The sequence below is a fragment of the Platalea leucorodia genome (genome assembly GCF_965183815.1).
Source record: "Platalea leucorodia genome assembly, chromosome: 4".
Classification (NCBI taxonomy): Eukaryota; Metazoa; Chordata; class Aves; order Pelecaniformes; family Threskiornithidae; genus Platalea; species Platalea leucorodia.
In genome coordinates this window covers 72,112,354-72,139,047 of record NC_138826.1, presented here as the reverse complement: position 1 = coordinate 72,139,047, position 26,694 = coordinate 72,112,354, and the positions used below count along the sequence as shown (strand labels likewise).

The 26,694-nt window shown below is 53.8% G+C and overlaps 2 protein-coding genes across 4 annotated transcripts; one reads left to right on the top strand and one right to left on the bottom strand.

The window, feature by feature from the left end:
- Positions 1–2,033: 2,033 nt before the first annotated feature.
- Positions 2,034–7,363, top strand: CHADL (chondroadherin like; the record flags this gene model as incomplete). Of its 2 annotated transcripts, XM_082311303.1 has the most annotated exons (5): positions 2,034–2,531; positions 3,621–3,797; positions 3,892–5,553; positions 6,264–6,430; positions 6,778–7,363. In XM_082311303.1, 5 exons carry the CDS (start codon positions 2,034–2,036, stop codon positions 7,001–7,003), a joined length of 2,730 nt encoding a protein of 909 aa, XP_082167429.1. In that variant the 3' UTR covers positions 7,004–7,363. The 2 variants fall into 2 exon arrangements, with proteins under 2 accessions (XP_082167429.1, XP_082167430.1); XM_082311304.1 differs by lacking the exon at positions 2,034–2,531 and having other exon boundaries at positions 3,518–3,797.
- Positions 7,364–8,905: 1,542 nt separating this feature from the next.
- On the bottom strand, positions 8,906–26,567 carry L3MBTL2 (L3MBTL histone methyl-lysine binding protein 2). 2 transcript variants are annotated; one of them, XM_082311358.1, is made up of 17 exons: positions 26,496–26,567; positions 24,491–24,758; positions 24,111–24,244; positions 23,644–23,767; positions 22,558–22,637; positions 21,532–21,649; positions 21,035–21,169; positions 20,243–20,331; positions 18,295–18,526; positions 17,497–17,576; positions 16,787–16,891; positions 15,418–15,565; positions 14,488–14,570; positions 12,406–12,640; positions 11,567–11,632; positions 10,496–10,618; positions 8,906–9,614 (listed from the first exon to the last, which is right to left on the bottom strand). In XM_082311358.1, the coding sequence occupies exons 1-17, from the start codon at positions 26,514–26,516 to the stop codon at positions 9,505–9,507; spliced, it is 2,151 nt and encodes a 716-aa protein (XP_082167484.1). In that variant the 5' UTR covers positions 26,517–26,567; the 3' UTR covers positions 8,906–9,504. The 2 variants fall into 2 exon arrangements, with proteins under 2 accessions (XP_082167484.1, XP_082167485.1); XM_082311359.1 differs by lacking the exon at positions 11,567–11,632.
- Between the last annotated feature and the right edge of the window lie 127 nt (positions 26,568–26,694).

The following is a 26,694-nucleotide window of genomic DNA, read 5'->3' as shown; positions in this document are numbered from 1 at the left end:
AGCCCATACAGACATGCTGTCCTTTCTTTTTTCTTTCTTTTTTTTTTTTTTTTTTTTTTTAATTTCCCCCCACCCCATAGGAGGTCTGTCCTTCCTTCTGCTTTCATAAACTTGGACAAATCCTGCTGAATTTTTTTTTTTCTACTCCTCATGAAGTGACTCCCTGGTCTGCAGGGCAGGTGCTTATGCTAGAATAAGTCAGTGCTGCTCTGAGCTCTGCATGAATTGAGAAGAGTCGTCCTCCACTTCGGTCGCGTTGGCAAGGGTGTGCCAAGACTAACACGGGGCCCGGAAGTGCTCTCATCAGGATCAACCCACTTGTGCATTTTATTTTATTTTATTGGACTGTGACTCCTGCCTGATAGCATTCAGCACTGTGCAGGAGGGAGGCTAACGCTGCTGCTGCTGCCCCTGCTTCTCCAGGCCAGGGGAGTGCTTGACCGCCTTCTGCTGCTGCCGGGTCAGAGGGGCAAGGTGTGCTCCCCTTTTGTTTCTTTTTTCAAGTCCATTTGTCAAAGGCAGTGTGTGGCTTATTTGTATTTTAATATACTACTCCCCTGCTGCTGTGGCTTGGAATATTTGTGTAGTGTGGCTGACCCTGGCGGCCATTGCTTAAGGGAGCAAGCATATTTTTATTGTAAATTTTTTTGCCATCGCCTGTGTTGTTCCCTCTTCCTGCCCTTTCCCTGTCCCTTTCCCTTCTCTTCCCGATTAAATAGGCTTGGTTTGGAAATGAATACAATCCATGAAATCCCTGTGGAATGCGTGTTCCCTTTCTCCTCCCTTTGACAAAACAGTGGGACTGTGTGCACTGTTGACATGTTTGAAAGGTGAGCGTGTGTAAAAGCACAAAGAATTAGGGCTGTGCTTTTTTTTTTCTTGTGCTGAAGGAGTAGCAGCAGATACCCCTGAACCTCTGTATGGAGGATTGTTCGTGTGCCTACACACTTTTGTGGCACATACCTGTACCAGCACACAAGCTCAGAGGCTGGTCCTGCTCCCTCTTCTTTCAGGCCTCTGACTATCAACACATCTCTTTCTCTTTGGGTAGCAAAGAGTTGTTCCTTCCCTCTCTGTTTTCAGTTGGAGGAGACTATTCATCCTCCCTTACCTGACCTTACAAGCGACATGCAGTATAAAGAAGTTGAGGAAATGGAGTTAGCTATCCCTTCATTGCGAGAGGCAGCGTGTACCACAGCTGGCAGGGTCTGTGTGCTTGGCCTAAATCCGGGAAAAGCTGGTGTTAACTCACAGGGGCTGCAGGCAGCACAGACAGAAAAAAGAGCTTGGGCCACTGGATTGAAATAAAGTGCGTGGTATGTGCAAGACCTGCTTGCATGCACTCTCTGCTTAAATTCCTCCAGGTTGTGAGCGTGTTCAAGACAACCACTGGTGAAACTGGGGTGGCTGTGGGAAGTTTTGTGTGGCTATGATCCAGCAGGGTCAAGAAAGCGGTGTCTCTTGTCACTCTGGCAGGGGAGCTGCTGGCCTTTGTGTAAGAGCAGTGTCCCCTCATTAAAAAAAGGCTGCCCTAAGGCTAAGAGCAAAATGCATTTTCTTCCAGTTTCTGTGACTGAAGCTGGGACAGGATTTGGTGCAGGCAGCGAGCTCCTGCCAGCCCGGGGCAGGCCCATCCCCTCTAGGCCTCCATCCCCAGAGCTCCTCTCCACACAGCAGAGCGGGAACAAGCGTCGGAGCCGGTGCCTCTGAGCCGCTCCTCGCGTCAGCTTCGGCCAGCCGGCGGCGGGGAGGCTCGCAGACCCCCGCCAGCGCGTCCCTCGCCCAGGGGTGGCAAGGGCTCGAAAGAGAAAGAGACATTGGTACCAAATCTTCCAGATTTTTGTCAGGCTGCAGGTCTGCTTGCGTTCCCTGGGGGAGCAAAACGCAGAGCTGAAAAAGGGAAACGACAGCATCGGGGAGGAAAACGAAGGCCTCCATGGCCGCCTGCAAGCAAATGATGTTTCACGCAGGCACTGCCACCCCGGCCTCTTCGAAACAAGCAGAGAAGCAAAATTAGAACTCAGGGCTGTAAAATGGTCGTGGCCCCGCAGCGTGGCTTGCCAGCTGCCTCTTTCCTTTTGCTCAGGCTTACCGCCGGCGTTGCAAATTTGGCTGGATGTCACCTTTTTGCCCTGCACCTCCACAGCTCCTGTGACTTACGCAGCCAGGAAAGAAAAGGCAGAGCCTGGGGAACGGCGAGTGCAAATCCCACGCGAGCTCCGGCCAGGCTGGCGCTGCGACACGCCAGGCTTTGGCTCCCCAGCGCCGGTGCTCCCGGCCCCCCGCAAGGCAAGGGGCAGGCGATGTCTGGGTCACTGCCCTCTCTCCAGGGGTGCTCTACTCTTCCTCTCCCCCTCCTCCTCCTCCTGCGTTTCTGGCTCCGTCCGGTGAGCGCTGCTGGGAAAGCAACACAACGGGGCCCATTCAGCTCTTGCTTCTGCGAGGAGAGCAAACACCGGTGCAGGAGCTTGGCAGCCGCTGGACGTCGGGGGACGCTTCCCCCTCTATTTTTGCCGCCTGTTGAGGAGCAGGTACCCCCAGCCCCCGGGTGCGTGACCCCCCAGGTGTGTGGGAGGGGGTGGCAGGGCGGTGCCCAGGCGCAGGATGGGTGCTGAGCTGGGGGCATCGTGTTGGTGGCACTTGCCGGTGGCTGTGCAGGAGGGGGGTGACCCCAGGGTGGGGGGGGGCTGAGGCAGGGCTGGCTGTGGTGGTGGCAGGAGGGCAGAGCGGGGGCATGGGAGCAGGGGACGATGAGCCACAGTGGGCAAGGGGATGGGTGCTGCGGTGGCTCCATGGGCTTGAGCCTTGCAGACCCCGCTGCTGCTGCTCCCCAGAGCTTAAGGGGGGTGTATTGGCTGTATCTGCAGCCCCGCCGCCCCCTCTGTGCTCGCCCCAGCCTTGGCCCCTCTCCGGCACCTCCACCCCAGGGGCTCGCTCCTGCCCGGCCAAAACCAACCCGTCCTTCCTGCAGCTGAACAGTGGAGATCTATTCCAAAAATGGCTATGAATAGCTGGGGGGGGGGAGCAGGGAGCATGCAGGGTGGGAGGCACAGAGCTGGGAGGTGGCCAGGGTGGCAGAGATGGGACATTTGCAATTAAAAGAAAGGTGGCAGCTCAGAAAGCCAGCGTGATCACATCCCCTGGATAGCTATACCTGCCTGTCGTACAAAAAAACCAAGCCTTGGTTGTAGGAGGAATATTGATACTCTGTGCAGATCAAGAAAATTTTATGCTAGTAGTGATATAAGAAGAAAAAGGGGAGGGGGGGTGCCTGCTTCAAGCCAGTTCCCCACGAGTGACCCTGTGCTCCTGCCGGGCCCCTCGCAGGTCCTCCCAAACCTCCCTCAGGGAGTTTTGATAATCAGGGCAAAAGCCCTTACCAAGTGGACATCTGCTATCTGTGACCTTCACTTTTCATTCTAAGTATTTCTTTACTCCTCCTTCCTCTCTCTTTTTATATTTATAACCTCTAAAATGATGGTGTGAGAGCAAGAGATAGTGAGACCTGCCCCATGAGGTCACAGCAACAGCCCCTGTGGCACCCAGTGCCAGTACGCGGTGCTGCTTGGGACGCCTGGGAGCCTGGCCCCTCTCCTGGCCTGACTGCCATCTCGCCCAAGCCGCAGGTGCTCTCCGCCATGAGGCTGTCCTGGGGGCTCCTCCTGCTCGCGGCAGCCCTGGCGCCGTGGGGGACGGCTGCTGCCCGCTGCCCCGCGCCCTGTGTCTGCGACAACCTCCGCGCTCACGTCCTCTGCCTCAACGGGAACCTGACGGCCGTCCCTGGCACCATCCCGCAGGTGGGCGAAGGGACAGACAGGGGACTGCAAGAAGAGGAGGTAGGCGTGGCAGCCCTGGGGTAACTCAGTGTTTATTTATGTCTGTGACTGGCAGCTCACCAAAAAACTGGATCTTCGGGGCAACATCTTCACGGTCATCCCAGTGGGAGCTTTCCTTGCCACCCCGTACCTCACGCACTTGGACCTGCAGCGCTGCAAGGTGGAGAGACTGGATGAAGGGGCTTTCCGGGGGCTGGGGAGGCTGGTCTACCTCAACCTGGCCTCCAACAGCATAGCCATCCTCTATCAGGAGTCCCTGGATGGGCTGTCCTCCCTCCAGCAGCTCATCTTGGAGGGGAACCGCATCGAGGAGATCCAGCCAGGTGCTTTTGGCCATCTGGGGTCCCTCACTGTCCTCGACCTGAGGGCGAATGCCTTGGTCTACCTCCCAGACATGGTCTTCCAGGGTCTACAGGTCCTCGGGTGGCTCCGGCTGTCTCACAACGCCCTCCATGTGCTGGGCAGTGAGGCCTTTGCTGCCCTGCCCGCCCTGCGCAGGCTGAGCCTGGACCACAATGAGCTGCAGGCGCTGCCTAGTGAGGCCCTGGCCAGGCTGGACGGGGTCACCCAGCTGGACCTGGGCCACAACCCCATCACCTACGTGGCCGAGGAGGCCCTGGCCATGGCCTCCCTGAAGCACCTCTTCCTGGACGCCGCCGCCCTCCAGGACGTGGCACCCGATGCCTTCGTCCGCAGCCCCCAGCTGCGCACGCTGGACCTCCGTGAAAACCAGCTGCGGGGTCTGCCGCCCCTGGCTGGGGCCAGGGGGCTGGCGAGGGTCAGCCTGGCTGGGAACCCCCTGCTCTGCTCCTGCCTCCTGCGCCCCTTCCACGACTGGCTGGCAAGGGCGCGGGTGCAGGTGGAGGGGGTCTGCGCCGCACCCCCTGCCCTCCGCGGCCGGCCCCTCGACTCCCTGAGGACTCCTGAGATGAGATGTGGCCGGTCCCGGCTGCCCCCCAGCCCCGCTGTGCCATCGGAGCAGCTGAGGGCAGCTGGCAGCGGGCGGTGCCCCCAGGGGTGCGTCTGCTCCCCCGATTTTCGGCACGGGTCCTGCGAGAACAGGGACCTGCGGGAGATCCCCCGGGGCTTCCCTGGGGACACCCGCCTCCTCGACCTGCACCGAAATGCCTTTGGGATGGTGCCGCCGGGCGCCTTCCCCGGCCTGAAGGAGCTGGTGTCCCTCCACCTGCAGAGCTGCAGCATTGGCGCGCTGCACCCTGGGGCGCTGCGGGGGCTGGAGAACCTGGTCTACCTCTACCTCACCGACAACCACCTCTCCACCTTGGTGGCCACTGCCTTCGAGGGGGCCCCACGGCTGGCCTACCTCGACCTGGATCGCAATGCCTTCGCCCGCCTGCCTGCGGGTGCCTTCCAGCTCCTGCCCAACCTCATCTCCCTCCACCTGCAGCACAACGCCATCGGGGAGCTGGCGGAGGGCGACCTGGCCGGGGCCGGGGGGCTGCGCTGGCTCTACCTCGCTGGGAACGCTATCGGGCGCATTGCCCCTGCTGCCCTGCATCCTGCCAAGATGCTGGAGAAGCTGCACCTGGAGGGAAACCGCCTGGCAGAGGTGCCCACGGCAGCCCTGCGGGGCCTGTCCGCCCTGAGCGAGCTGAAGCTCTCCCGAAACCCCATCAAGCACATAAGGGACAGTGCCTTCCTGCCGGTGGCCTCCAGCCTGCAGCACCTCTACCTGGACAACATGGGCCTGGAGCGGGTGCGTGTGGTTGGGGACCCCCAAGGGGCAGGGGCACCACAAGGCACAGCCATAGGTCCCGTCTTGTTCCAGTGCCCAGGGCTGGTGGCCCCCACAGGGGCATCTGAACAGATGTCCCCAAACTCCCGAGGCTTCAGGAGATGCTCCATAGCCTGGCCAGCAGGAGAGGCTTCCTTGGGCTTGGCTGGAGTGTTGTCTCGCTCCAACCTATCCCTCAGCTCCCCCAGGACAGGCTCGCTCCTCCTGGTCCTTAAAGACACCCAGTTTCAGTGGGGTCCAGATCATTCCCCAAACCACCCCCTTCCCCCAGCCCTGGCCATATTTCTCCTGCTCTTACTACAAGCTGTCCTGTGGGACTTGTCACCACTATTACCCTGAAGTCCTCCATCCTCTAAAGAAAGCAATGTTAGCACCACTCTTGTAAGGCCCATCCACCTTTAACAGTGCCCAGGGATCGCTCTAAGACCTCCTGCGTGTCACCTTTCCAGGAAGACTGAGCAGGGTCTAGTGAGTCCCAAAATGTGACCAAAACTGGTTGAGTCAATTAACGGTCCCTGAGCACATGTGCTGCTGTTTAAAACAGCTCTTTCGTGGGGCCACCAGGTCAGGAAGGGCTCTCTCAGCACCTCGGGCTGATTAGCAGTGCAAGGGCAGAGATTTGCTCCCCTGCCTCCATCAGGACCCCCCGACTCACCCTCACTTTGTTGCAGATTTCCCCCGGTGCCTTCACTGGCCTGGGTCCCAAGATCAGAAGTCTCTACCTGGAGAGCAACAAAATGAGCAACATCCCCGACATGAGCAACTTCACAGGGCTGGAGATCCTCAACCTGAGGGATGTGCCTTTCCACTGCGACTGCCAGCTCCTTCCCCTGCGCAGGTGAGTGCCACGAGGGGGGCACAGCCACAGGGGACAACCCGGGGGACAGCCGGACCCTGCCGTGCTGGAGCCACAAGCCTATGGCACACTGGCCATTTGTGTCTTCTCCCAGGGTGGAGAAGATGGAGCACGTGCCTACCTGCAAGGATGGAAGTAGCCTGGGCTTTCCTGGTGTAGGGAAAGCAGCCACCAGCTGGGGTGGGCAGATGATACTCAGATATTCACAGCTCCCCCAGGCGAGGCCTGGCTTTGAAGTGCCGTGTGCCCACTCACGGGCACGGAGTTTTGCCCCTCCCTTCACCCTGTCCCGTCCCATTCCTTTCCCTGATCTCCTGCCACGTTTCCAGGTGGATCGACAAACTCAACCTCCGCGTAGGGGCCACCTGTGGGTCCCCTGCAGAAGCCCAGGGGCTGAAGGTGAAGCTTTCCACCACTTTCCAAACCTGCCCTGGCTGGGGCCGAGGCAAGGCTGGGGGAGCCAGTCCTGACAAGACCAAGGCTGCAAGCAAGCCCAGCAAGAAAAAGAGCTTGGGAAAATCACCAGCCACAGGCTTCAAGAAGAGCAGAGCTTAGGAAACACGTGCAGGATGCAACAACGCCGTACCTATAGTCTGGCGAGAGCAGTTTTACTGCATTTGTCCCCACGGCAGCAGCATGGATATTGCACAAGGTGCAAAGGAGGGAGCCTGGTGCCACCGGAGCGATGCCAGTTTGCCAAAGATGCAGGGCTTGTTTTTGCAGGACACAGAGGCACTGGAAAGAACCAGTGCAAAAAGCTTCCGCAGCATTTGCAACGCGCTTCCATGACTTGAACAGCAAAGCCAAATACTTGCTTTTTCTTCCCAAGGTTCCCTTCAGCCATGCAGAAAAGCTGGAATCTGCAAGTTTGTTTTTGTTTTTAAGAGCGCTGTGCTTTCACAGCTTCAGAACCAATTAAAGACCCCTGAGCAGGACTGCCTACAGCACCAATGCAAGATCCTGCACTGGCTCAAATCTTAGAGCAGAAAACGTAAAAATTATCATCAGTGAAAAAAGCGCCTGAATTCCCAGCAGCTCCTCAGAATTAAAACATAAGCAGATCAAAAGCTTTCTATTTCCTGCAAAATTTGATCGGTGGTACTCACGTCCCATTCATAAGCGATGTACCCAAATCTATTCCCCATGGCAGCCCAGGCTGGGACCCCCCCAGCCCCAGGGGGAACACAAGGGCAATTCTTCTTTTGATAGTCAGAAGTTTGTTCAAATTGGGAAGGCTTTAAAAGGTAAAAACACTTCCAGCTGTTAAATGACCACGTGGGGCATGGAACTGTTACGGCAAAAAAACAGGAGGAAGAAAGCCAAAGGCTTTTGGAAATTACCATCCTGTAAAGACAGGCGGCCCTACAAGCCCCGCTGTTTGACAAGGCTGGGGAAAGGTGGCAGCCCAAGAGGGAGGGGAAGAGAGAAAGGCAACGGCTTTGCCCTGAAACGGTCGCCTCCCGCATTAAGAGATCTATTGCAAGCTGGTGCTGGGCAGAGCTGCCAGGAGAGGCCAGCAGGCAGGGGCAGGTGGGCAGGGAAGCCCCATTAGATGCCTTGGATAAAAATCCCACCGCCGCCACGCTCACCCCGTCGTGGTTTCCCCAGGAGCCCAGGGCCCTCCCAGGGGTCAGTTAGGAACGGGCCGAGATGGCACAGCTCTGCTGCCGCGTTTGACGCAGACCCTCCACGCTTTTGCCGCTTGTGTTTCATTTTCTTCCTTCCTCAAGAGGCCTTTTCTTCCCTCTCCAGTTAAAGGCTCCATTTGCCTCTTTAGAAGGGAAAAGGAGGAGACTGTGTTCATTACTCCCAGGGTTTTCTAGACAGTCAGCTTGCCAACTTTTTTTTTTTTTTTTTTTTTTGTCATGATCCACTGTGCAAAGCGGGAACAAGGCAGCCATTTCGTGGAGAGCCACCATTTCCCTGTCGGGTTTGACAAGGCACCGCAGTGGCACCACAGGCAGGGCACTTCCTCACCTGCAGGCAGTTCACAGGAACTTGCTACAGGAGATTTAAACCTGTTTTTCATCACTGTTGCCACACTGACCTGATTTCTGTCCTGAATTTTGATGGCCAGTTTGGGGAAAGAGGAATGTCACAGTTTTGCTCTAAAACGGGAAATGGCATTCCCCACCTTAAATTATCTATTGCATTCTTGTGATATTCAGCAGAACTGGCAAATAGATAGGGGCGAGTGCACAGAAAAGGCCTGTTGCACACCTCAAAAATAAAAAAAAAATCCCCAAACAGCACAAAACACTGTTTATTTACACCCACCCACTTACAGCCCTTTTCTCCTCCCATCTTGGCTAACCCTGGAGTTTTGGTGACCCAGAAAACAAAACATAAGCCTTTGGCCTCTTCCTCAAGTTTAATTCACAGGGCTTTAGGGTACGGATCGTAGAGCAAATTTACAGTAGGACTGCTAAAAAAATTAAAAATTCAAACTGTGCACCATATCCTCTGCAGTTCTGGGTTCAAAAGCAAGAAATGATGACACTGAAAAAGATCTCTCACTCCCTCAAGAGGCATCATTATCCCTTTTTGGTTTTTCACCTCTTTCCGCTCTTCCTGTCCGGACTTTCTCGGGGGTTGCAGGGCCTAGAGCAGGGAGCACAGCACCGATGTCCTATGAGGGCAGCCCATTTCCTGACGCGTGTGACCTGCACACATCATCTCAGACTGCAGCTCGCCACCTCCAGCCACGGCTGAGAACCCAAACTGCCCCTTTGTGCTCTGGCAGCCTCTTTCCCCATTGGGAGCTCCTGCTCGGAAAGGTGCCTCCAAAGCCAGGCACACACAACCCCAGCAGCCACCCTGGCCATGCTCCTCAGCGCGCCTGCGGCCTTTCTGGAGTCCGTTTCCCAGGGCTTAAAATTACAAGTCTGGGGGAAATTTTCTTGCACACCAGGAAAGCAGAGTTGTGACGTTGCGGGGTGGTCTGCCTGAAAAAGGGAAGGCTCTTTTAGTCTTCTGCTTCCCTTTGCAAGGACCTTCCCCAAAGAGCCACAAGGTGAAGCACAGGCTGCTGTGGGCAAGGGGGGGATACTCCGGGATCAGTCTGTGACCTCCTGCTTTATGCTGCTGACAGGAACGGGAAGCTCTGTGGCTCCAAAGTCTGCTACCGAAGGGTCGATGGTTTCTTCCTTTACCTGCACGGCAATGACTAGCAAGAGACAGAAAGAGAGAGGCAAAAATAAATAAGTAAAATCAACACATGCTGCCTTGCTCTACTTGCAGCACCCCAGAATCAGCTCTGTTTCATGCAGATACTCAAAATACCCCAGGTTTCCAGCCCACTTCTTGAGGGTCCCTTACCACAGGCAGCCCTGTCTTGCTGGCACAAATCTATCCATGGTCACAGCAGCAATCAGGACGGGACTAAACCCTGGCAGCATTCAGCTGCCTGCTCCCAAGAACTTCTCCTAGGGTTGAGGGAGGAAAAGCCAGCGTGGTCCATTCTCTACCTGCCTGGGTTCACACAGAGGAAATTAAACCTTTTGAGCAATGGGGACCTTCATGAGGCTTCATCCCCACGTGCACAGAGCACCTCACCCACCCTCTTCCCCAACACCCACTAGGGTTTGCCAGTGACCCAGCTGCCAGATGCCCTTCTGGTCGCTACATCTGTTGGTGCTCAGCACGACAGGCTGTGCTCACGTGCTGTGACAGCCCTTACGGGGACTGGGATGCGACAGCACACTTTTGACATGCCTGTCTTGACTGTTCTCCATAACTGACCTCACTCAACCAGACTGCTCACTAGGGCAGCCAGGCCCTCAGCAGCATCAAGATATCCAGCTATACTGGTGTCACCAAACCTCCTCAGGAGGCAAAACTTCCCAGAGAAAGCCAGTAAAGGCTGTCTTCCACTCTGTCTCTGGAGGAGTGGGGAAGGACACTTGTCACGTGCTGCCTTTCCCTGCCTGGGGGCACCCATGACTTAACAGCCAAGAGGCAGCACAGGCCTCGTGAGGGCCGGTGGCATGCAGGGCGTACGCGAGAGAGCTGCCTGTGGCTGCTGGGTAGAATAACTCACTCCCTTACTCTCATCAGGTGCTGGCTCTGGCAAAGCCTTGCTGGCAGCTTTTGCTTCTCGTTTCGTCTTCGGGGCAGAAGGCTTCTTGACAGTCTGCTTGATGTTGCGGGTTTTGGCAGGTAACTTTTTTCCTTAACAAAGAGATAACAGAGCATGGGGAAAAGTGTGTTTCTTTTCCCCTGGGAAATTAGCAACCCCGCTTCACTGAGAAACCACAGGCCAGGGACCAGCACAACTGACCAGCAAGCTACACGGTCATTAGCTGCCAACTGGTTACTCGACAGAAATGGCCTACTGGAGAAAAACCTCTATAGTCATCATCTCAAAATATGCTCCTCCGTGTTCTCCTTCATTAAAGGCAAGGCACTTCAGCGTGTGCTTAACTTCCGAGGAGCGGGTCCTGTTGGAATCAGTCTAGAGTCAGCTTTGCTTACCTGTCTGGGTCTAATCCTACGCAATGGGCATGGTGGCTCCAAGGCATGGACACTGCAGCATTAATGTTTTCATTTTTAGCTGACGTTTTTACTTAGGTTGAACGTCTTTATAGTCTTTAGATGTCCTTTCCTCTCCACCCCCCAGGAAGGAATTTCTTGCCTTTCTACACATGATTTGCCACAGCTACTGCAACAATGACGACACCAACGACAAGATGAAACAATAACATGGGCCAGCCCCACTACTGGCTTCTTCAGCCATCTTAAGGCCTTCTTCCCCTCAGCACAAAGCAGGCAGGGTTGCTCTCCAGCTACCCTCCAGCTGCAGCAAACAATCTCCCTCCGACCACGGACACAGTGGGGAAAGCAGCACAACCTCACGCCTGGAAGCAAGCGCCATCTATACCTCGGCCAACAGAAAACAGACTGCAAAACAGATCCTTCCCACACACACAGCTCTCTGCTCTCTTAGGCAATGGGGGCAGTTAAGAAGGATGAAGCTGTGTTGTCAAACCCACAGCTGACTGAAGGCATCCACAGCAAGACAAGGCCTCTCTCTCCTGCTCTGACGGGACATGGACAGGGTTCCTCTAACTGGGCCCAGCCTGCGAGCGAGCGGGAGGGCACTAATCAAACATCACTCACTCTTCTTTCCATAGGGTTTCTTCTTCTTCTTGGGCACCTCCTTGGCCTTCACTGGAGTTGTGGGCTCTGTCATGGAGACGAGAGGGAAACGAAAGCCAAGTCCCATAACCAGTAGGTAACTGGGATGAAGTGACATAAGCGAGAAACAAGATATACCCGTCCCCCCGAAGCCAACGCCCTCTTCCCAAGACAACCAGCTGAGGGGAAAGCAAGGCTCTAGTGCAGTTGCTGTCTGTGCTTCCAGGCGAGGGCCCAGGGTGGCCGGCTGGGGCAGCATAGGGGAGAGAGGCCCAGCAGAGATTTGGGAGGGGCAGTAAAGAAACAAGATTCGTAGCTTGGGACAAGAAGGAAAACATCTGCAAAGGTGAGGCGGTGGCCTCCCTGCAACAACAGAAGGAATAAACTCTTGAGAGGGACGCTCTTATCTTTTACAGACAGAGGCAGAGAATTGATGAGAAAAAGGAGCAGGGGCCGAGCTCCCCCTGCTACCTGGCTGAGGCTGTAGGTACACTTAGTAAAAGGGAGCTGCGCAGGGATAGGACCACCTGGAACTCTACCCGACTTCATCAGGAGCAATTCTCTGTTGGTGTGCAGGTGGGGGAACAGAGGGAAAACAGAGCCAACCTCAAATCTCAGGCTGTTTTCTCCCCACCACAGACTCCTCCCTCTGCCAGCTGCTAGAACGTGTGGCAGCAGAGGAAGATTTATAGTAGCCAGCGCAAATCAAGGAGGCAATTTTCTCCTCCCTACAAGGCCCAAAAAGGAGGCGCCGCTCGCAGAGCAGGAGGAAGGAAACCTTTGCCTCTAGCATTAGAAACCACAGTCAAATCTTCACTCACCTGGAACAACAGGTGGTTGAAGCTGGTAGCCTGTCAGCTCGCACCACCCCACAGGATAAATGTCTGGAGACTCGCAGTCCACCCACTGGTCATACTCATTGTCCCAGCCATCAAAATGGATGCTAAGGAGACGGTGGACTACACGCTTCACCGTGGCCACACAGATGAGCCGGGGTTCCATCAGGTCCACTGCTTCCACCTTCATGCCTGCCTTGAAGCCATGGTTTGGGCAGTCCTGGGTGCAGAAAAAATGAAAAAAGAAAACCCAAGGCCATTGCACCCAGTCCAAACCCACACCCAGCCACCAGCAGCCTAGAACAGCTACAGGCTTGCCTCCAGCTTAAAGCAAGCAGAGAGAGAACAAGCCCACAGTCACACAACAGAACCAAGCAGTTGCGGAACAGAAGGGGGCACACATGAATAGATCCAAGGCCAGCTGTGTCCTTAGTGAATCTCAGCCCAGCCTTTAGAAACAAGACCCTGACCTAGGGGGGGCAGCATTAAGGGACACCCAATCAAACCAACAACCCGAGATAGCCCTGGGAAATCAGAAAGATCGGCACAGGCCCAGGTGCTGCAGCAGTTTTGCTGATGCAAAGCAGACCCCCTCCACCCAAGTGCCAGCCACGTGTTCCACAGGCAATAAGTGGTGCAGAACCCACCAGGAGCCTGGAGCTCCTGGAAAGACTAGGGAATCACAGGTCACACTCAGAGGGACCAAGATACCATTACATCCACAAAGGCATGACACTGCTGGTCCCAACCAGCCAAACAGGGGCTTTACTTGGAGAGCACACACTTCCATGCCTTGGGCTCTCCTCAGAAGTGCTGACTGGCAGCAAAGAGCAGCCCAGTAGAGATGTTGGATATCACCTACCCTGACTTCAGGAAGGCTTTTGACACTGTCTCCCATGAGATCCTCATAGAGAAGCTGATGGAAGTATGGGCTGGGTGAGGAGACAGTGAGGTGGACTGAAAACTGGCTGAGTGGCTGGGCCCATAGGGTGGTGACTAATGGCATTAAGTCTAGCTGGAGGCCAGTAATTAGCAGTGTACCCCAGGGGTCAATACTGGGTCCAATCCTGTTCAATGTCTTCATTAATTATCTGGATGACATGACAGAGTGTCATGTCAAACTCAGCAAGCTTGCTGGATACAAAACTGGGAGGAGAGACTGATATACTAGAGGGTTGTGCTGCCACCCAGAGGGACCTTGACAAGCTGAAGAAATGGTCTGACAGGAACCTCATGCAGTTCAACAAAAGGAAATGTCAAGTCCTGCACCCGGGGAGGAACAACCCCAGGCACACGCTGGGGGCCGAGTGGCTGGAAAGCAGCTTGGCAGAAAAGGACCTGGAGGTCCGGGTGGACACCATGTTGAACGTGAGCCAGCAATGTGCCCTTGGGACAAAGAAGACTAATGGTATCCTCAGCTGCATTAAGAGGAACTGTTCCCAGCAGATCAGGGGAGGTGATCCTTCCCCTCCACTCAGCACTGGTGAGGCTACACCTGGAATGCTGTGTCCAGGTCTGGGATCCCCAGTACAAGAGAGACATGGACATACTAGAGAGAGTCCAGCAAAGGGCCAGGAAGATGATGAGGGGACTAGAGCATCTTTTATATGAGGAGAGTCTGAGAGCGCTGGGATGTTCAGTCTGGAGAAGAAAAGGCTCAGGGGGATCTTATCAATGTATACAAATATCTGAAGAGAGGGTACAAAGATGGAGCCAGGCTCTTGTCAGTGGTGCCCAGGGACAGGACCGAAGGCAATAGGCACAAACTGAAATACAGGAGTTTCCCTCTGAACATCAGGAAACGCTTTTTACTGTGAGGGTGACTCAGCACTGGGCACAGGTTGCCCAGAGAGGTTGTAGATTCTCCATCCATGGATATATTCAAAAGCCGTCTGGACATGGTCCTGGGCAACCAGCTCTGAGTGGCCCTAATTGAGCAGGGGTGTTGGACAAGATGATGTCCAGAGGTCCCTTCCACCTAACCATTCTGTGACAGCCAGAGCTCTCATGCTCGTCCTTGCTGACTGCAAGCACCCCTACAAATCTCTTCTTCCTGGCAGCACTCACTGTGTTGAAGAGCCGTGCTGGAACAGGTCTTGATTTAGTCTTTTCCAGGTAACTTTCCCAGTTGAAGGTCTGTGCATCATGCCCTGCAGCAGGAAGAAATGGTCAGCAGGAAAAAGGCAATCACTGGGCAGACCAGATGGGAGAAAAGGCAGAATAGGCAGGAAGGAGGCACAGCCTGATCTTGGACGTAAATCTAGTGCGCAGATTCCATGGCAGTCCAGCACCCCCCTCCAGCAGGCAAATACGGAAAAGTGCAAGCTGCAACTCTGAACACCTGTGTCAGTCACATATCCAGACCACAGAGAAAGGTGAGGAGAAGCAGCAGGCAGGAAGAAGTATGTTCAAAACACACCACTAAGACCAATCTTTCTCCCACCAGCAGGAACATCAAAGGAAGACAGAATAGCACTGCACAAAAAGTGCTGCAATACAGGAATTCAGAGCAGGCCTTTCTGGGTATGGCCAGATGAGGCAGTAAAAACACTCCTAGGGTGATTGCCTCTTAGGATTTTGCAGAAATATGGGTCTCAGACTTATTCATACAAGAAGAATAGAAATGACTCCTGCCACTTTTAAGTACCGAGTCATGCAGCAATCGCTCTACTTATACCTTCCCACCCTCCTTGTCCTTTAAACCTTTGATTCTGTTCAGTTCGGGGATCGTACACCCCTCCCACTGATCTGCCAGAAGCTAATCACCACGCCATTAATGCCCTCTGGAGATGTTACTTCCTTCCATAAAGTACCAAGACTTGGTATATGGGCAGAGCTCACATGGACTGGCTCACTGAACCAGCCCTATCTCCCTGAAAAACAGGCAGATTGGGACCTTGTGGTTTTGATTCATCTGAACCTGACACCTCCCAGAAAAGCACAGCCCAGCAGATTCTGTATGCAGGTTGGTACCACAGGGCAGAGTCCAAATCTCACCTTTTGGAGGGGTCAGATCGATGTTGTTCTTCTGACAGAAGTTGACAGGGAAGATGGCGTGCGAGGAGGCATGATAGCAGAACCAGTCAGAGCCACCAGCAGACATGGCTCCATCAATGCTGATCATGAGATACCCGTCCAAGAGGACCTGAGATAGGAATGAAGGGCATGAGTGTAGAGCTTTGCTTGCTCTAAAGCTTCTCCTCTCAAAGGATCCTCCCAAGAATCCCCACAGATGGCTCACAGTTGCCACTAGACAGTAAAATGCAATGTTATACACTCTAGGGCATGCACTAACTTCTCCTGATCTGTTAGTCAACACAAGCTAATCTCCAAAGCAGCAATTTCTGCAGGACTGGGACCAACACTAATAGCCTTGTGAAAAGGACTCAGCCATAAACGGTCAGGAGCTCGGTTCTCCCTCAGAAACAGACTTTACTGGCAGCCCAGAGACCCTCTACACCAGCCAGGTCATGAATTTGTTACTGGGCAGAAGGGAAAGGCACCACCTTCAGACTTACCACTTCCTGAACAGCAACACGACTTGTCCCATCCCGTCACTCACTGATAACTGGTGCCTGCCAAATGCGATAGGCACATCTGCCCCAACCTCTTCACATTTCCAAGCAATGGCCAAAGGGAACATTTTACAGACACAAAGAGCTTTCCTAGCACCCCCTGGCCAAACCCCAAGTGTCAAAGTCCTCTGCTTGGGTTCTACAAGGGCAAACAGCTTCTTGAGGGAGAAAGAAAAGCCCAAGTCGATGCTATGCTTTAGGACGTGCAGCACACCCTCCTTGGGGAGGAAAACCCACCAAGCAATTTACTTCCCAACACTAGCACCGGAGTAGAGCTCACTACCACCTCATCAAGAAAGATTGCAGGAGAGACATCCATCCTCAGCTTCCTACACCAGTGAATGCTGCCCATACAGACACACCCCATTCCCCACCCAAGAGGTCACCCCACAACTCTTCCCCTCTCCTTTCTCTCCTCAAGGCAGCACTACAGAGGCCTCTCTTTATGCACTCCAAGAAGTGAAGAACACATCTTCCCTACTGCATGCCCAAGGGTGAAGGAAGGGTGGCTGCCAGTCACACACACTGGACAGTTAGCTTGCAGACCAAGCACGCCCATCTTCATGCTGTCCACTTAGGCACACGTGGACAACTGCTGGTCTCATCACCTTCTCAGACCTCTGAGGTAATGCGCCAATTCCCTCCACACACCAGCTGCCTACCTCTCTTGACAGGCGTTTCCTCTCCCCCATACAAAATCCTACCTGGTCTTATTCATTTGCAAAGGCCTGAGGAGAGGCTGGGTTATCTCAGGTAAACACAGCAGACCCCCTTCTGCCCACTGAACTTACCTTGCAAACAGTGGCCACACAAATGTTGCCCAGATTCAGGGGGTCAATGGCCTCCAGTTTCATGCCTTCCTCAAACCATCCACCTTCAGTGTAGACAGCTCGTACCTAAGGGAGACTCTGGTATACCATGTGCTGTCAGGAGTATGGGACAGTCCCATCCCGACACCAGCCACACCACGTGCAAACAGGATTGGAGCTTCTTTATTTGGCTCAAGCCAAGTTGGGAGGGGAAAGCAGAAAAATTACACAAAATACAAAGAGGCAGCCAAACCAATGCTGTGTTTGTGCCAGCAACCTCCTGCCAAGGCTCTGGTCAGTCAGAGAGCCAGGCCCAGCACTCAGCGACTGCTCCACAGCAAAGCAAGCTTCCTTCTCATCTCAGTCCTTATCAGTATGATCCAACCCCTTGTCTGAACTGGTCTCTCCCATACAATCATCCTCCCTCTCCAACTCAAAGTTCCAAGCAACTGATCTCCTTTCAATTGAGTACCTCAATCTGTCATTGTCTTTTAGTTCTTCCATCTTTCTATTTTGACCTGCTCCTGCCCAACCACAGCCTTGACACCCCAAACACCTTACTGCCCTGTAGCTGTAAGAGAGACAAACGAGCCATCCTCAACAACCCACACAGCAGCATATATACCCAAGGAAGGAAGTGGTATCATTGCTTCCTTTGCTGCGGCCAGCACAGAAAGGCAGACTTGTCTCACCTTCTTAAACAGATAGGGGACAGCGTCACAGTAAATCTTCCGGAAGGTGGGATGGTTTGCCATGTCACTGCGTTTTTCTTCTGTGAGGAATGGAAATAACAAAGAGAGGTAAGAAACCTGCAGCAACTGCAGTAAGAAAATGCACTGGCTATTAATTATCTGGTGAGAGCTCAGCAGCTATAAAGGACCTAAATGAGAGACCATGAGAAGAGTAATAAAAAAAACGGGTCAGTCCCTCTACACCTTCCCATAACATGGGCTGTGATGCAGGGCTTGCTCAAAAGCAGACAGATGATCTTTCTGAGCACTAGTGATGACAACTCTACATGCAGCTGTAATCACCAGGGAGAGGCAGCAAGGAAAGGAGACAAAATCAAAAGGATTAGCAGGGCTCGAGTCTTGTTTTTTTCCGCCAGTCGCAGCTGATCAAGAATTCCTCTCTGTAAAGTCCAGAAAAAACACAACCTGATGGCATCCAGTCTCACAGAAGCCAGCATGAATTTCCTCAAAAAGACTAGAAACACCTGTGATGTTGCAGCCTCTGCATTCTCACACTGTGGGGACAGACTACCTGCTTCAGGTAAGAAACCCTACAGTCCCCCTCTCCTGACCTGTGGCAGGAGATCGCTGGGCTTTAGTCTGTCCAGGGGGAAAAGCAGCAGACACACAACTACGTAGACCTTACCTTTCAGGTCCTGAGGCAGCTGCCTGGCTCCCAGCATGTCAAGAGTGGTGTCAACAGCAGGGCCCAGGCATCTCATAGCAAATCAGAAGATGTTGTGGTGGCCTGATCCCTACCTGTCTTCTTCATGCTGTGGCCCACTCTCCGTGACCAGCCCACAGGATGGATGAGGGGACTCCACATGTGGCACCAGAAGTCATCATCGCTGTCGCCATCCTCATAGAGGAGCCTCAGTCTGCCCCCGATCACTGTATCCACCACCGCCATGCGTGTCCGGGACACATGGTTCTTATCCACCACCTCCACCCGCATGCCCTGCCGGAACGGGTACTTCATGCTCTCCGCCATCTGGCAACAACCAACAGAGGAGGCGAGATCAGTTGCAATTGGTGTTGTCCTTATCCAAACACTCAGGGAACAGCTTTTCCCACAGACATGCTGGCCAACCCCCTACCCTGCCCAAAGGCGACTTGGAGACACCTCTGGGAAGGGATGCATGGGCGTGGGTTCATCAGGGATACAGGGAGCTGCCAGCATGGCAGCACGGTTGGGCACACACACCCTAAGTCTCTCCTGTCCTGTGGCCCCGTAACAGTTCCCCCCGCCCTTGCCCAGCAGCCGCGCTCAGCCAGCACCTTGTGCGAATGTTCTGACTGCGAGAAACAGATGTCACTTCTGTTCAGCAGGAACTGAGTGAGGAATTGCGTGCCTTTTTCAGTCATGAAAGAGGCCATAAGGGTTTCAAGGCTGGAAGCAGTTAGAGGTGTAGCTTCCCAAAGGGCAACAGGATTTTCAGTTGCCTTTAAAATAGGTCAGGTCCTTTTTACTCTGATCAGAGGTTGAGCAACATGATGATCTATCTGCCAACTCCACCTCCAATGCCAGAGTTACTCTGCAGACTGACCCAAAGGCACAGACACATGAAAAAAAGCCACTGGCTGCCTTCTGTTTTTTTTTTTTTTTGGTTGGTTGGTTGTTTTTTTTGTTTGTTTGGGTTTTTTTTGTTTGTTTGGTTTTTTGAGACCTTGAGTTTGCTGATACAGCCTAGCCCTACTCATCCACAAATACCCAAAGGTGTTTATAGAATACCTGACATTTTGGCACTGGAGATCCCAGAATGCCATGCAGCAACTAAGAGCCACAGCTCAAAACAGACTCAGACATCCAAGCTAGCCTACACCTGAATCCAGAAGAACTTTTAAGGGATGATCTTCCCCTTCCACCTCCTGTTCATTAGGTGGGAGTGGAGATGCTGGGGGGAGAAAGATACTGAGAATATCTGTCTCCCTCTACCACTTCCCTTCCATGGCGCGAGCACTCAGCTACAAGCTGTGGCCCAGGAACAAGCAGCTACGAACATCCTCTCAACTTTCTGAGAAGCAACAAGGGAAACATCAACTATGTCAAGGTCTCCAGCTCTGTCTCACCAGTTACCTCACACACAGGAAAATCCATCACCTGCCTTCCTGCCTGCTGTATCTGGGATCGTCTTCCTTATCTGTGGTTTACAAAGTTGCCAGTGACAAGAGTCTCTTCTCCCTGACAAGGTCTAGCCTCAGCGCAGGCTACACAAAACGACCACAAGAGCTACAAAGCTGGCAAGGCCACGGCACAGCTGCTTCCATGCACTTCGAGGGAGCCTGCGCCCCTCTCACTCCCCACAGGCTGCTGTGCTACCCACACGGAAGGCAAAGGTTTTTGACTCTCAGAGCCATTCCCCAGCACCGAAACGGGGCAGGGAAAGGCCAGGCTGGAGCTGCACTGGCCTCTCCTTTCAGCAAAAAAGCAAACTCATCCCCAGTATTTTCCAGCAGAGGCTGACATGACAACAGCTTTTAAAGCCCATCTATGACCCAAAAGAGAAACGGTTGTGCTGACAGGGCATAGGGGCTGTGCCATTACCTACAGCATCATGACAGGTGTCTCACCGCCCCTGTCCTGCCCAGGTTTCGAGGGGACACATGGAGGACTTGCACAGATCAGAACCAGAAGAGACGTGTTGTGCACACATCTCTTGGCTTCGGCTTCATTTCCACACATAAAACGCTAGCCTCCCACATTTACCTTGATGTGGAAATCCACCGGGATGGTCCTGGCTCCCACCAGTTTTTTCATGAGGTAACTTCTCCAGTCAGTGTACTTGGCATGGATAGCTACGTACACACAGAGGAAAAGGCACATCTTTATGACTGAAAGAATTACAGCACCACACTACACCTTTCTTCCTCGCCAGGAGTCCACTGCATTAAAAGGCCTTCTTCACATTCAGATCCTGTACCTGCTCTCACGCAGACCCTGTTCTGCAAGCTCACCCCCACAACAGGCTGCAAGCGATCACCATTGCAGAACGGACTGGGCCAAGCAGACACCCAACTCCACTCATCTGGATGCAGAAGTGGTATTAGAGCAAAAACATGCAAGCCGTGCCAGGCAAACCTCAGCTTGCCAGAATTCTGCTACACTGTCATCCCTCTCCTAACTGCTAGCTGAGCAGCCACTGGATCCAGTGCGGTCCCCAGAGACACTGTCCAGGATGTAGGACCAAAAAGTTCCCCCAAAGGTTAAGCCTAGCCACTGTGCGGGTCAGAAGGAGGAACAGCTACCTGTATTAGTTTCTGTCCATAGGTCTGACACCAGGTCTGCATCCAGCACCCCCAGGGTCAACCACAGGGAGATGCAGAGGGAGCAGTCCAAGCAGCCTCCAGCTTCCCAAAGAACTAACTAGTCTTTGTAACTCAGAGCACAAATGGAGCTGTGGTCCCACGTACAGTGGGAGCAGCCGTCCCACTGGGCTAGGCATAAACCAAGGCTCCTCCATGCCCAGGTACACGCTGACCCCTCTCACCCCACACTCACTTTGTGGTGGTACCAGGATTTTGCTGTTGATGGCACACCAGCCAATGGGATGAATATCCACTGTGCCCAAATTGCACCAGAAGTCATGGCCAGCATCATTCTCAAAGCCCTCATATCGCAGAAGGGCCCTGTACCCTGCCAGGACAGAACAAACAACCAGAGAAAAGCATTAGAGGCCAAGAATTTCTCTTCTCCATGCTGGGCACCACGGGCTTAGTCCCTACAGCATGGCCTTCAGAGCTCTGCATAGGTTATCAGAGCTTCTCCAGCCATTCTGGAGGCAGAACCATCCTCGCAAAGAGTCCAGCAACCAGAAGAGGAACCAGATGCTGGTTTCCTCCCACCCCCGCACCATGGTGTTTCCTGTGCCAAAATCTCTCAGCAGTTGCAGAGCTCCAACAAGCTGATGTTTTGCTTGACTAGCTATACTCGGCTCTCTAAAGCTTCCCTCAGAGGTTAGCCATCCCCAGCTGTCAGGAATTACATTGGAGACATACCTACAGTCTGGATGACAGATGCAATCCAGTACACGCGGCTGGGAAGCACGGCATCACTGTTCAGGACTTCCACTTTCATACCTTTCACCACATCATCCCACTGATCGAAGAGCGGCACCTGAAAGATTGAGGCAGCCACGTTGGGAGAGGGACATTGACAGAGCAGGGCTCAGGCCCTCGTTCTAGCTTTCAGAGATATGTTTTAGGCAGCTACACCTTAGGCCCAGGTTCGCATGCCTTACTCCTCCTATATGTGCCAACAGCTTGAAATGCAACCAAACTGTCCCAGCATCTCATTGGGGTGTTCACAGAGGATTCCAAAAGGCAGAATATTGTATAGCAACACTTAACTATTTCACTGCCAGCTGTCCTATTTCCCAAAGTAGCTGCTGCCATTCCTCTATGGTATTAAAATCCCTAACCATCAAACTGCCGTGTCTTCCTGACCTATCCTCAAGAAAGATAAAATTCTGTTAGTATTACCACAGAACACAACTCAAAAGGAACATAAGTAAGTCTTAATACACAGCGAGGCTGGGGCTGCTATAATACCTAAGAACTGCCATTCTTCCATGTATCTGCCTCGGCTACTTGGCCTACAAGGACTGCAAATCGGTATGATGGGAACCAGACATGCTGGAGGGGCAGCTACTGCCAGGCCCACATAAGCTGAGTTCCTCCCTGCACATCACCCTGGGTTGTGCTCACCCACACAAACTGCAAAGGCAACCAGAGGTGTTCTGCTCTACCCCCGGTCAGAACTAATTCTGTCCCCAGCCAGTACTGGGCCATCGCAACCAGCAGTGCTTCTACCAAGTCCTCTTCTTCCTCCCCCAAAACTCCTGTTCCCTCTGTGGGACTCCCATTCTTAACTGTGAGAAACACCAACTTCTTTCCTTGTATCAGCTGGGGGTTAATAACCAGCTCCCCAGGTCTCTCCCCACCACTTGCTACAGGAGCACAGGAGAGCCCCATGCATATGACATGTCCCATGCGCACTGCGAGGCACAGAAAAGGAGAACTCACATGTTTGAAGCAGCTGACAGGAGCTGCCTTGAAGCCGTGCTCCTGCAGGTACTTTCCCCAGTCAAAGCCCAGGACGAGTGCTATAAGCAGACATGAGAGAAGAAAATCAGGTGAGATTATAGAAAAGGCACAGAGTGCTCAGTTACCTCTGGACTACAGCTTGCAGCCACATTGTGGCCTGCTCTGGGACAGAGCCCTCTGCCCCAGCACACAGGGACTCTGCATTCCGGTGCATTTTCCCTTGAGGGGGAACTAGATCCTGCGAGTGCACGGGGACCACCACTCGCAAGAGGTACAATATATTATGAATCTATCCTTGCTGCCGCTTGCTTTTGGGGAAGAGAATTCATGAGGGGCAAAAAAAGGGGTCAAATCCAGCCCAGGGCTCAAGCACTCTGGGGAGAGCAGAGACTGCATCCTGTCAGTGCTAACCGCTCAGCAGCTTTGCCTCTCAGCAGCAACACTTCAGGGTCATATCAGCGGCGCTTGCCTCCCCAGAGGGTGCTAGGAAAATCAGAGTGAAGCACTGGAATATTAATCCCACAGTCACTCCTGATCCAAGGCTACAGCTCTGCTCCAGCAGCAGTCCGCTCAGGGATCAATTCCGGCTGCCACCCCCCGGGGCTCACCTTTGCCCTAAGATAGCAGCTTGCTACTCCTTCAGCTGCAGTGACTGGTTGTTCCTCAAGTTGATCAGTGACTCAAGTTAAATATAACTCCACAGGCAATTGGGCAGCGAATGGCTGGGAGCAGCAGGACACCTTTAAGCCAACTTTGCCAGCAGAAGTCAGCACCTCATGGGTCTGTGACTACAGAGCTTACGCTCCAAGCCAAGCTGCACCAGGAGTGAGGATGAGGCTGCAATAGTGGATGGGTGGGAACCCCCCAGGGCTCTGTTAGGACCAGCAGGGAGAGATACGTGCCCTGTGTCCTGCCAGCCTGTGTCGGAGTGATCCACACACGTCGTTTCAGTACAAGGCAGTGTACCAGAGGGGAGGAAGAACAGACTGTAGAGCTTACAGCCCTCCAGGTGTCCCCATTTCTGTGGCTCCAGTAGCTGCACCTCCTCACACCTCCTACACTCACCATCCTGGCCTGTCAGTGTCCCATCTGCCAGCTGCCCCGTGCCCTGCGAATGGAGGAAGGCCCCGATCTTGGCTGACCAGGCTGCCTTGTGCAGGACTTTAGCTTTCTTCGTTGGTGGCTTCCCCTACAAAAGAAGGAACATTAGGAACCCCAATGGCACAGGAGAGGAAGCCAGTCCCTGCAACTGGCCAGCAGGGCATGCATCTCTTCCTTAGGGCGATTTTCAGGTTACTACAATTTTTACTAATGCTCAGAGGAACGAGAAGAAATGGCAGGTAAAATATCAATGTGTCCTTCCTCAGCTTCTAGGGAGCACCACCTTTCAGCTGGCATGCCTTCTCTCAGGACTTCAGGCAGCAAGAACAAGCCACTGGTAATGGCAGTTTGATCTAGAGAGCAACCACCCACCCCTGCATACAGGCACATCCTGCTCCATCCCCAGGGAAGAAGGAAGGGGTTTGACTCACCTGCAGTCTGGCCAGGATGCTGGCCTTCTTGGAGTTTGAGGAGTAGCTTCTGGAGCAGGAGACGCTGCAGAAACGTTTGGTCTTGGAGAAGAAAGCCTCCCTGGTGCCCACAATCCCACACATCTCGCACACAGCTGAGAGAAAGAAGGCACAAAAACGTGAGCAGTTGGCAGGGTTGATACACTACAAAGACAGAGCTGAGCCCAGGTAACCCTCATTACGCATAGCAGCTCCCCCACGTAGCCCAGAAAATGCAGTCTCAATCCAGTGCTGCTCCCAAAGAATACTCAAGATGCAGTCACACGCCCTTTGGCTTCTCCCAGCACACGTTCTTTCCATCACACACGTGCTTTGGGTAGAACAGGCAGGCAGGGCAGTACCTGGCTCGGAGCCGCTGTCCTCTGTGAGCCGGCCTATGGATGGCTGGTGCACAGGGGAGGTCGGAAGCTCTCCGGCTTCCCGGTCTGCCACCTCATCGTCGCTAGACTCATCCAGACAGGAGCTGCTGTCGCTGCCCATGCTGCTGTTGTAGCCTCGGAAGCTGTCATAACCCCCAAAGATGTCCAATTCATCATCTTCCTCATCATCGTCACCCTCCTCCTCCGTCCGCTCCAAAGATGAAGTCTTGTGGCAGAAAGTAGACACCAACTGAAAAAAGAACCAGTCTGCTTTAAAACAGACATTTTACATGACACCTCACAATAAACCTGCCTTCATTGCCGGGGGGTGCTCCCAGACCGGGGAGAGGCCTTGGGGTGAGCAATGAGTCCATGTAACAACCCCAAAGGCAGGAGTCTGAATCCCTAGCAGGGAAGCTGTTACCCCCACAACAGGTCACTTTACAGGTATTTCACAGGCTGCATTCTGCTTCCCAAGAACTAACAGCCACAGAGTTGCAGCTACATAGAAAAAAAGTTTGAGGAACACAGAGAGAATCCAGGGAACTACAATGCCATGCTGATGAAAACAGAGGAGACCGCATCCTTCCAGGCACTGTCTTGCCAACAACTGCACAGTAGTGCAGACACCATCAACATTAAAGTCACCGCAAACTTGAGCACAGAGTGCAAAGCTGCATGCTCTGGCCACCATAGCTCACAAGACCAGTACAGCCTGGATGTCAGCACGACAAACTCGACTCTGGAGAAGGTTCATGTTGTTTGGGAACTGCATAGTCCACAGCTGACCTCAATTCAGAAGCTGCATCAGCAGGATGACAGAACAACGTTTGTTAAGGGTTCTTCCCTGCAACCAGATGTCTCCACAACTAAACCCCTTCACTAGCTCTTCGTACTTGCTGTTACAGCAAGAGAGCAAAGAGGCAGTGACTGAATAAAGAACACAGAAATCCAGTGACTGTTTCTCAGACTAGAAGAATCTTGAACCAGGCTCAAATAAGCACAAAAGAAGCTGGGAAAAGGTGTTACCAACTCATGAAAGAAGAGGAAGAAGTCAGCATCAGCACAGGGAGTGATGGAACAGAAGGGTAGATTAGAACAGCCACGTGAGGCACCAGTTATATGAATATATATATATATATATATGAATAATACAATTATTCATCTAAGTGGGCAACCACAGAAGATCGGCAGCAAGTCCATCACCTTCCAGTGTTAAATTCCCTCTGATCCCTGGCTCCTGGGCATTCTTATAGACACATGAACAGGAAGATCAGCCTTCACTCACTGCTGTCTCTCCACATCCTCCCTAGCTTTCACACAAAACAGACCCAAGGTACCCAGGTAGTGCCCTGAAGACAGAGTTACTCTCCTGCAGATCCACATCCTCAGACAGCGTTCCTGATGAAGATGAAAGGCCTGAATTCCTCAAAAAAACCACATTCATCTCTTTCTCGCCCCTATCTCGGGGTGCACCTTCCTTCAGCTCGTAGGACGTGCATATCTTTGGATCGTTACTTTTCCACCAAACGTGAATGAAACTTGGGGACATATTACAAGTTCCCAGGGCTGACAAGCGGGGACGGCAGCACCCACAACCTCCTCAGAGAGGCGAGGGGGACACAGCGGCCCATCCCGCCCGGGTCAGACCCATCATCCCCGCCAGCGCCAGGCCGGCCCCCGGCAGCGCGGAGGCAGAGCGGACGGCCACGCCGGCAACCACAACAACACGACGGCCAGGAGGCGGCGGCCCGGCGCTCCTCGCCCCCTCCCGGCCGCGGGCAGCCGCTACCCCAGTACCACACCGCAGCCGTTACCCCGCTAACACAGCCCGGGCCTCGCGCCCTCCCTCAGGGCAGCCCGGTGTCCCAGGGCTTTCGCCAGCACCCCACGGGCAGCTCCGCGGCTGTAGGAGCGGGCGGCCTCCCTCCGGCCCGGCTCCGGCCCCGCAGGAGCCCCCGGCCCGGCCGGGCCCGTCGCCGCTCACCTCCCCCCGATCCTGCTCCATGGCTCCCAGGACGCCGCTAGCCCGCCTCACGCGCGGGGAGCACGTTCCCCCCGCAGCGGCGCATCTGATTGGCGGGAGCCGGGAAAAGAAAGCCAATCAGCCAAGAGCTTGTTCTCTCCGCCGCTCCCCGCGGGGCACGACGGGAGCTGTAGTTCTTTTCCCGCCACGGCGGCGGCGA

Bases quoted from the DNA above. Each gene is read 5' to 3' on its own strand.
- L3MBTL2 (XM_082311358.1), bottom strand. From the start codon at position 26,516: ATGGAGCAGGATCGGGGGGAG. The intron at 21,650-22,557 runs GTGAGTTCTCCT...TCAATCTTTCAG, and splicing joins CTGTCAGCTGCTTCAAACAT to GTGCCGCTCTTCGATCAGTG. The intron at 16,892-17,496 runs GTGAGACAAGTC...AGTCTCCCTTAG, and splicing joins TCCCCTATCTGTTTAAGAAG to GTACGAGCTGTCTACACTGA.